Source organism: Chenopodium album, chromosome 13, assembly GCF_948465745.1.
Source record: "Chenopodium album chromosome 13, dcCheAlbu1.1, whole genome shotgun sequence".
Taxonomy (NCBI): domain Eukaryota; kingdom Viridiplantae; phylum Streptophyta; class Magnoliopsida; order Caryophyllales; family Amaranthaceae; genus Chenopodium; species Chenopodium album.
Genome location: NC_137846.1, coordinates 51,338,933 through 51,347,997, shown reverse-complemented (window position 1 = coordinate 51,347,997; position 9,065 = coordinate 51,338,933). Strand labels below are relative to the sequence as shown.

Here is a 9,065-nt window from a genome sequence, read left to right as displayed (position 1 = left end):
TTAAACTCGTGCGTTGCACGATTATTATGCATATGAAATAATTTTGTTATCATGCATACAAAATTAATTTTATCATTTGTGTAAAAATGAATGGCAATTATTTTTTAATAAAAAATTCTATAGTGTAGATTAAAATAATAATTGTTAAAAAAATTAAAATAATAATGACAATTAATGACATCGTCAATAGAAATGAAGGGAAAATTTCTAATATGAGAATGACATGTAGGATAATTTAAGAGATGATGATGTCAGCAATATTTTATTTTATTACTCTGTAATAGTTAATAGATATATGTGGGTTAGATAAAGGGTTTGGATCACAGTTTACGGGTCAAACCAAATTCAGCTCCGACTCAATTTCAAGTAAAATTTTCGGGTCAAGTCGTTGTTTTGACACCTGTACATACCACGTGTCAGTTATATTCCTCTTTATTTTTTTTTTTTACTAGTATTTTTTTTTTTTTGGAGCGTTCGCTTTTCACAATTTCACGCTGCACCGCACACTCTTTCCCTCTCCGGCTCTCCCACCTCCGTTGAAGCTTACTCTAATACTCCATTAAAGCTGCTTCTGAGCTTTCCCTCCTCCATTGGAACAGCTTCTGAGGTAAGATGTTTTTTATTTTTTGTTTTATTTTCATTCGTCGAATATCAATTAATTTCATAGTCTAGAGATTATTGTTAAATTAATGGTCAGTATAGTCAATTTAGGGTTCTTCTAAGGTGAATTATTGAACTTTGATTATAATTACTGAACTTATGAAATGTTATAACGAGCAATTTTGTTGGTATTCTTAAGCGAGAAGAATTGTATGTGATTTTTGGAGCCTGATTTGAATGCTTTTAGCAAGGGAGAATTATAGGAAAATAGGGGTTTTGGAGATTGAGATGAATACATTTTTGAATTACTTATCTATTTTTAAGAATCTAGCAAACATAGGAGTTTCACTATTGCAAGTGCTAATATAGTAAGTAAAGAATGAAAGAAAAGCAAGTTTTCGATAATCGAAATTAATGGCTTAATGGTGAAACCTTGAAGAAGAAGATCATAGTGGAAGCAGCAGGAATGATATTATTTGCTCCCATAGAATCAATGTATGGTGCTGCAAATTTTAACCTGTGCTTTTCTGAGAATATATGTTCTGTTCTGTTTTCGTCCAAACTCATTAAAAGTTATAGACCTATGGTTAAGAAAGGAATTGGGATTGAATTTGTATGCATTTTTTGATAACGAAAAAAGAGGAAGCTGCTGCTTTTGGAACCAATTAAGCTACTACAGTAATGAGGTGAGAAGTGATAGATTGAAGTCATTGAACTAGTGGACAGTGTGTAAAGTTATCCTTGGTGATATGTTTACTTGTTTGGTTCATTTTGACCTTTTTTTTATTTAAATGTTCTGTGGGTTAGTCTATTAATAAGATCATCAATGGTTAGTGTAGCTGTCCAGGAGTCTACTTAGTCACTTTGCAAATCCATTATTACCAGTCCCTTGTAGATATCCCTTTTGTATATATCTTGATGAAGTGCGGTAAATGTTTTGTTTTTCTCTTCTTTTTCAATTTGATCTAATCTCTTGAAATTCCTTTAGTGTGATTGCTAAAGTTGGTTCTTTTTCTAAAAAGAATGCATATATTGTTCTAAAAAATATTCTACTCCGTATTTGATTGTATATGATCAATGGTCTAGAACTCTGGTCTCTGGATAGTGGATACCCCTCAAGTTTTATCTATTGGACTTAGGAGTAAATTTTGGACCATCCTTGATTTGAGACTCTTTTGAAAGTTTAATTTCATTGTGGATGTGAATATATACTTGTGTATTGTTTTCAATTCTAAGGAAATTACAAGAATGAGTCAGTTTGGAGTGAGGATGCAATAGACTATTGATTTTCTTTGAACTTATTGGTAAGATAGCGAGTTATCTTAAAGTGATATGTTAAGAGTATCTTTAAATTAGAAGCAAGGCCTTAATTAATGATTACTCGTACGATCTTTTTTCTTTTCTTGGCAGACGTTAAAATTTCTGATCACTTTTGTTTTTTAGTGTATGGCATGAATTAAACAGTGCTGCATGTTAACTATTGGTTGGCTCATTGGTTGATGACCAAGAACTTACTATTTATCTTTTTTTTGGTCGAATGTAGAATGCAATCTTAGTCTTACTGAAAGACAATAGACAAGAAAAAGAGAGTGAAGATTCCCCAGCAAGTGGAGTGTGCTACTGCAAGTTGATTTTGTGAAAGAACTATGGTAGAGCGATTCTTTGATGGCGGTAGCACCAACTCTGTTACCACTGTTGCTGTACAACCTCAAGGAGGCTGTTGCTTTACATCTGATCCAATTACGCTGCTCACTGGCCCTCCATCTTGGTACTCATTCTCTTAGTCTTAAGTAATGCAAGTTCCTAATTATGTATCTAGAAGTCAACAAATTTTAAGAAATTTCTGTACAATGTTTCTTTTTCAGTGGGAAGACATCACTTCTATTTCAGTTCGCTTTGAACATGGCAGCTCACTGTCAGTCCACGTCACAGGGATACATTGTCTTTATCTGCAATCGTCGCCGTTTTGAAACCAAACCTCCTTTCCTCTCTCAGGTCTCTTCTCCTCTCCTCAAACCCCTGTTCTCCTATACATGCTGACTTGCTGAGTTATATAATTGATTACGGAGTAGTAAAAGTGTCTATCTAATTCCAGGGAGTTGATGCTTCTTCACACATTTTTCAGCGAATTCATATCAAGTTAGTTACTACTGCTTCAATTTTTAATGATAGTTTTGCTTTGGTTGACTTGCATTTCTTTTTCCATGATTTTCTTTTTTAATTTTTAATGTATGTGGTTTTTGCGGTTCCCTGTTCCCAGGTATATGGATGATTATGATGATGAAGGCATCAAGAAATTTTTTGCTGCCTTCCATCTTCTTCATTCTTTGCCCCATGCTGTTATTATTGATGATTTTGGTGACTTCTTTCTTGAAAGGTATAATCCCTTTCTCTTTCTATAACTTAATTTACTCTTGCTGAAAGTCAGAGCTTGCATCTTTCATTTGATTACACATTTTAGAAAGAATGGCCTCATGACGCTTTAACTTTGGCTGCCCGATGAATTACATGTTAATAATGAATTGCATAATACTAATTTTCCTTTATACTGGATAAAGCAAGTGTCAAATGAAGTATAATAATCCTCGTGGAAGGGACTTAGCCATGGTTCGAGTTTTAGCCCTTTGTCATAGTGCTATCATCCATGCCAGGTGAGCTTTAAGAGTCCTTTTACAGCTAAATAAGTTTAATTGCAAATTCCTTTGCTTCTTTTTTGCCTTTGCAAGTACTGATTTACCACCTATATGACATTAGTCCCTCTGTTATTGGAATTCTGTCACCAGTAAAACAATAGCTTGCCAGCTTTTGCTCTCTGATACGTATCATGGAGACTTTCCTAGACAATTCATCTACAAAAGATGGATTTCGTCTACTTTCACAATCCAAGGTAGGTGGGTTCATTGTATTTTAGGCCGAGAGAGAGATGCAGTGAATGAGTTTGATATAATAATTCTTGTTTTTGGTCAAAGGTGAAGGTGATGGATCTGGCTCATTTCTTCTTAAACATAGTGTGCAAATGCAAGGAAGGAGCATAGGAAAAAGGAGTGCTAGATACTCTATAGCGCTTCAGTACCTGGTTTTGGAGGGAGTCAGGGAAGACACACAGATTTGAATGTGTGATGTAATATGTTGCTTGGTTAGTTTTATCTACTCTAAATGCTTCTCAAATCTGAAAGCTTGTGTATGCAAACTAATTCTTGGTGTTGGGAACTTGCAATACTTCTACCCCAGTATATGAGATTAGTTTGTACTGTTTTTTCCCCCCTTAGAGATAGCTACATCTGTGTTTCATGTGGGATATTCACTGGTTGATCTTTGTACAGCTCATATACAATAAAAGCAGGTCTTTCAAACTGTTACTCTTGGAAATATTACTTTATAAAAGAATGTTTACAGTCCTTATCACCAAGTTGAACCTTATGTCAACATCAACAGAGTCTATTTTGTAAAAAAAAAAAAAAAAAAAGAAAAAGCGTGCCCAATGTTAGGTTTTACATGTCATAATAGTTTAATTCAAGAGTAAAATTTGATTACAAATGGCATGCCAAGTGTAGAGAACTCACTAAATGTCACATCAAGTGTTGGCATACAGGACAGCCAAGTAGTTACTGCAGAAGTTGATGTAGCTAAACATGGTGTTTGCACAATTTCTGGTATAATGTTCAATTCTCTGATGTAAAGACATGCCAAATCCTTGAAAGCTTCATTGTATAGGTTGAGAGGTTATGTGGGTCGTTTGCATTTGTTTTGTTATAATTGTGTAGTATCCGATTATTTCTGAATATCGACTGGGCATCTATGCAATTAAAATTTGGTTTTTAAGAACAAGTACTTAGAACTTTAAAATCTTTGTCCAATTAGAATAGCTAACATGATTTTGAGACGAACCTATATATTTTCACCCAATTAAAACCCTGATTCGGTGATTCCACTATTTTCCCTTACAATTGCTGTTGTTTATCTTTTTTTGCATCTACACTTCTGTTTTTTTACGCAGTGTGACACTAACGATGACAACTTTTTGATTATTGTGGCACTTGAAAGTTTTGCTTTTAGTTCTGTTTTTAATGGGCTTTAACTGAACAGCCCTTGGATTATTGTGTCAGCTTCTGGAGAATCAATCCATCACTCCACCAATTATAATGCGATATGAAGGTTTTGGTGCGTGTTCATGTGGTTACCTTTAGCCTGTGATTTTCAAAACTAGCTGACGTTGATCGCAATGGTAAACTTCTTTTCATTTAAGTTTTTTTGTTTGTTGTTCTAGCACCCTGTTTTCTACCACTCTTTTCTTAGTTATATACTCCATTCAATTTCTTTATACAATCTACTATCATAGCATGTGAGCTTGTTGAATCCATTGGGTGTGGTCTCGACCACAAACACTACCAATTGAATCAAAATGCGATCCCTCTTGCTGCTGCGCCATCTACTGTAAGTGTGATACCCACTTCATAGTGTGGGTTTAAGTACTTCTTTGGTTAAATATAAAATATATAATTCCTAAGATGCCTTGGAAATTGTATCTCCCATGTACTTTTATTTTATAGGAAGCATGAACTGTTGTTTGTTTGATAATTGGAAGTAAGATTTTCTATGGAAAGTTTTACTTACCTAGGGAGACCTAGTTAAGCAAAAGCTTTCTACCTCCTATGTTTCTCCAACCAAACAACTTTGGATTCTCTCACTTCCTATAAAATTCTACTGCATGATATTTTTTTTTTTTTTTCTAATCTTTTATTTTAGTCAAATCAAACAAATACCTAATAAACACGTCTTGCTAAACTTCCTATTAGTATAGAATTTGGAACTAAAAGTACACCTCTTTGTTCTATTTATATTATTTGACCACTTAACTAACTTTTCTTATTTCATATCATTTGTGATATATAGAATATTGATACATTATCTTTATTTGTTTAAAATATCAATGTATTATTACTTGTTAGTTTTAACTACTTATACATCGACTAACATTTTTTGAAAATATGTCTTTGACCTTACTTTTGCTGTCTTGCTCTTGCACCTATCTTTAGCAAAAAAACTTTCAAAGTCTACTTTTGTAAATTTTCAAAATAGCTATTACATCAAACTCTATTCTCATATTGAAATTTAAGATTTTTTTAATTTTTTTTTTTTAATTTTTATAGTTTAATCGTTGTGAAAGTATTTACTTGTGTGAATGCATTTTAGGAAAAAGTTAGTTAATGCTTTGGTACTCAAAACTGACAAGTAATAGTGCATTGATATTTTGAATGAACAAATAATAATATATTGATAATATAACAAGAAAAATAATGTGAGTTGAAAAAAGTTAGTTAAGTGGTCAAATAATATGCAATGAAAAGATTGTATGGTTTCCTCTCCCAGAATGTGAGTACTCCATAGAATATTCCTATATTCATATCTAGAATGTAGATTGTAATGCTTGTAAGGAGTCAGAGGGAATTTAAGTGGAAATAGACTTACAAGGAAGCTCTAACCCAAAACAATTAAATACATTGAACTTATAGTTTTGGTAAAAATCAAACTTTTAATCTCATTGTTGGAGATGAAACTACCAACTCCCATTAGATATTCTACTAGTTTGTTGCTCTGTCGATCTAGAATTCTAGATTGATTGCTCATTACTATTTCTATTTCAATATTAATGTATAATAATTCCGGGTTTGAGGGGTACCTTACTACACTTTGTTGCTTGGCACACACTAGGAGATTATGTTTCAAAAACATTTGTGAATTTACAATTAATAGTTTTTTCAATATAGAGTGGACATTCAGTTTAGGTTTGCAAATTTTTGACTTTTGAGCAAAAATTTGGACAGTAATCTTCCTCGAGGGCATGCTTCGAAAGTAGGGAATTTATTAGGTAATAGTAGAGTTGAGGTGTTTAATGGAATGAGGTAGTGGTGGACTTGGTGGTGTGAACTTTGAACTTTGGATTTGTGTGGCTGCTTGGCGCAATTAAAGTGAGTTGGGCAAGAGTTTGTGTGTCAAAGTAGCAGCTGTTTTGCATCTATGGTTTCCAGCAATAGCTATTGCATCAAACTTTTTGATGTAATAGCTATTTAATAGTGTAGGATTCTTAGTCAAGTGATATCACTTGGGATTAGCTTAGATATTGATGCGAGTCATTTGAGGAGTCTAGGCTGCACCAAAGCTGTTTTTGATCACCTTCTCAACGCTGGTGCATTCTTTCACTTCAGATTTCTTAGAATATATGTAAAGCCCAAACTGAAGGAACATTAGGATTTCATTGTTTGTTGCATTTATGCTTATTTGGACTCTTGTTAGGTGTGAAGTTTCTAAAGCTTTAGCTATGTTGGTTTTCATAATGAGATTATTTGCTGCAAACTTGTGTTTGCTCAAAACTTGAAATGTTGGGCTGGCTTATATTTTCATTCATTCAAGAATTTTTATGCACCAAATTGAGCTTGTGTTAGCGAATACTCTCATGTATTACGTAACAATCTACCCAAGCTCCCAAAATTGCCTGAATTTTAGTATAAACAACTTGAGCAACAGTCAGGATCAAGACATTGAAATTTGAAGCTATATTGGTGGTGCATGCAGTTCATGTACAATAAGTACTACATTATTAATTTCTATTTCTTGGCTCACTTACTCAATTTGGAGATTTCCAAATGAGTAAATAAGCAAGAATAACCTTGGTTGTACAATACAGGGCACATGGTATAACTTGTTGTACTATTGATACTTTGGTCTTTGCCAATTGGTTACTGTATTAATATACATAATGTTACATATCAAGGTTATAGATTGGAAAAAAATAAACTACAAAGTCAAAGAAAAAAGAACAAGAAATCATAGGAGCATCCAGTAGAAAATTGAAAGAAAGAAGATACTTATTGTGGCAGTGCTGCGAGAGGACTTGGACTTGGACATGGACATCTGGGCTTCAGTGCACTCAAGGCCACGCTTACTGCCACGGCAAACGTTGGCAAAAAGGCCAGGTGGGTATTTGCCATAGAGATTGATGTAACTGAATAAGGTGGTTGCACAATTGTTGGTAACGTCATTTATGGTTGGAGCGTAAGGGCATGCCAATTCCTTGAAAGCCCCACAACATATGTTGGCTGGATATTTGGGTCCTTTGCATCTGCTTGTTATGATCGTGTAATTCCAGTGCTGAACATCTAGTGGGCAATCTGCAGCAAATATCAAGGTTAATTTTTAGTGTTATTTTGAGTTTTGGCATTGTTTGTAGGTATTTCTTTGTTAATGATCAACAGTATTTACAAATGAATTAAAGTCAACCAGCTGTTTATGATGAAGAGTGAAGGATTCTTAGTCAAGTGATATACTGGACAAGAGCTGGCAATAGCCGCAAAAGATGAAGTCAATTTTTTTTAATGCTTCTAGTACGTTTATGACTTTTTCAGTGAGATGGTTTTGCTGAATTTGGAAGCCAGTCCTAATCAATACTCAATCCGTGCTGTTTTGTTTGTCTTGATTGGATTACTCTGTAATTTACTTTCAAATATGCAGTACTAGTAGCAAGCGAAAAAGACAGGTTCATTTGTGTGCTGATGAGGTTTACCTTTTGTAGCTTGAAGAAGATGTCGGCCTACAGATAATCGAGGCTGCTGTAATTCATCTGTTCAGAAGTAATAGAGACAGTAGTATTCAGTACGGAGTATATGTTAGCATAGGATGCACTCAAGACATTCTTAGATAGGGATGTAAACCAGCATGGCCATATAGGTGTTCCTGCTGTGCAAAACTCGATTGTTAGAATAGAAAAAGATTGTGATGATTCTAACCTAAGGGATTTGCCGAAGCTATAGGAAGTAAAAGCAAAAGAATCACGAATGTGACTGATGTTGCCGCTGCAATTCCAGTAGTAGAAGAATGACAGAACTTGATCATCTCATGTGAGCTTCTTGTACGCTTCTCGGTTGCCATCGACATGAATTTAAAAACTTAAGAACTTTAGCTAGATTTTCAGTAAGCTAGAGAGGAGAAGTGTTTATATGATCACGAGTTACAAAATTGGGTGAAATGAGGCAATATTGACCGAGTCAATTGATTGAGACTTTGAAAGTGTTGTTCGTGGAATTAGTATCATTGCCAGCCTGCCATTTTGTAGTTTATTCACCGAACTGTGTGTTCGGTACAACGTACTTCAGATACTTGAAAAACTACGTATATATGTAGACATTTCAAACATGCATGAGATAAACACGCTTAAATGTTTCATTCATTATACCAGTATTGGCAGTATTACAAAGTACAGTATACTTTAATGATAACATTTTTAATTATTTAAATAAATAGGATATTATTTTAAATTTTTATGTAACTGAGTAACTAACGCAAGTAATTGTGTTGATTTTAGGCTGTTTGAATTCATGTTTGGTTAGGTTTTTGTCTTCCTTCTATAGCTTTAGGTTGGATCAAGTTAGTTAATAATTTTTTTTTTTTTTTTTTTTTTTTTTTTTTTT

General features: G+C 33.8%; 2 protein-coding genes across 5 annotated transcripts; one reads left to right on the top strand and one right to left on the bottom strand.

The window, feature by feature from the left end:
• The first annotated feature begins 306 nt into the window (after positions 1–306).
• LOC145574918 (uncharacterized) lies at positions 307–7,532 on the top strand. Of its 4 annotated transcripts, none has more exons than XR_014098216.1 (10): positions 307–607; positions 2,144–2,368; positions 2,466–2,595; positions 2,696–2,739; positions 2,861–2,977; positions 3,159–3,251; positions 3,384–3,487; positions 3,570–3,736; positions 4,687–5,034; positions 7,373–7,503. XR_014098216.1 is itself a non-coding variant. In XM_081632804.1 (8 exons), the coding sequence occupies exons 2-8, from the start codon at positions 2,247–2,249 to the stop codon at positions 3,710–3,712; spliced, it is 753 nt and encodes a 250-aa protein (XP_081488930.1). In that variant the 5' UTR covers positions 307–607; positions 2,144–2,246; the 3' UTR covers positions 3,713–4,645. The 4 variants fall into 4 exon arrangements, 1 of the variants encoding a protein (XP_081488930.1); XR_014098215.1 differs by having other exon boundaries at positions 308–607; positions 4,707–5,034; positions 7,373–7,532; XR_014098217.1 differs by having other exon boundaries at positions 308–607; positions 4,707–4,825; positions 7,373–7,390.
• On the bottom strand, positions 7,292–8,532 carry LOC145574919 (GPI-anchored protein LLG1-like). The gene is made up of 3 exons (XM_081632805.1): positions 8,385–8,532; positions 8,162–8,218; positions 7,292–7,769 (listed from the first exon to the last, which is right to left on the bottom strand). Exons 1-3 carry the CDS (start codon positions 8,530–8,532, stop codon positions 7,426–7,428), a joined length of 549 nt encoding a protein of 182 aa, XP_081488931.1. The 3' UTR covers positions 7,292–7,425.
• Between the last annotated feature and the right edge of the window lie 533 nt (positions 8,533–9,065).

What these genes read in the sequence shown, in the direction of transcription:
- LOC145574919 (XM_081632805.1), bottom strand. Translation starts at nt 8,532, where the DNA reads ATGTCGATGGCAACCGAGAAGCGTACAAGAAGCTCACATGAGATGATC. An exon ending in AGCTTCGGCAAATCCCTTAG is followed by an intron (nt 8,219 to 8,384) that starts GTTAGAATCATC and finishes ACTTCTGAACAG; the next exon opens with ATGAATTACAGCAGCCTCGA. An exon ending in TCTTCTTCAAGCTACAAAAG is followed by an intron (nt 7,770 to 8,161) that starts GTAAACCTCATC and finishes TATTTGCTGCAG; the next exon opens with ATTGCCCACTAGATGTTCAG.
- LOC145574918 (XM_081632804.1), top strand. Translation starts at nt 2,247, where the DNA reads ATGGTAGAGCGATTCTTTGATGGCGGTAGCACCAACTCTGTTACCACT. An exon ending in CTCACTGGCCCTCCATCTTG is followed by an intron (nt 2,369 to 2,465) that starts GTACTCATTCTC and finishes TTTCTTTTTCAG; the next exon opens with TGGGAAGACATCACTTCTAT. An exon ending in AGTGCTATCATCCATGCCAG is followed by an intron (nt 3,252 to 3,383) that starts GTGAGCTTTAAG and finishes TTCTGTCACCAG; the next exon opens with TAAAACAATAGCTTGCCAGC.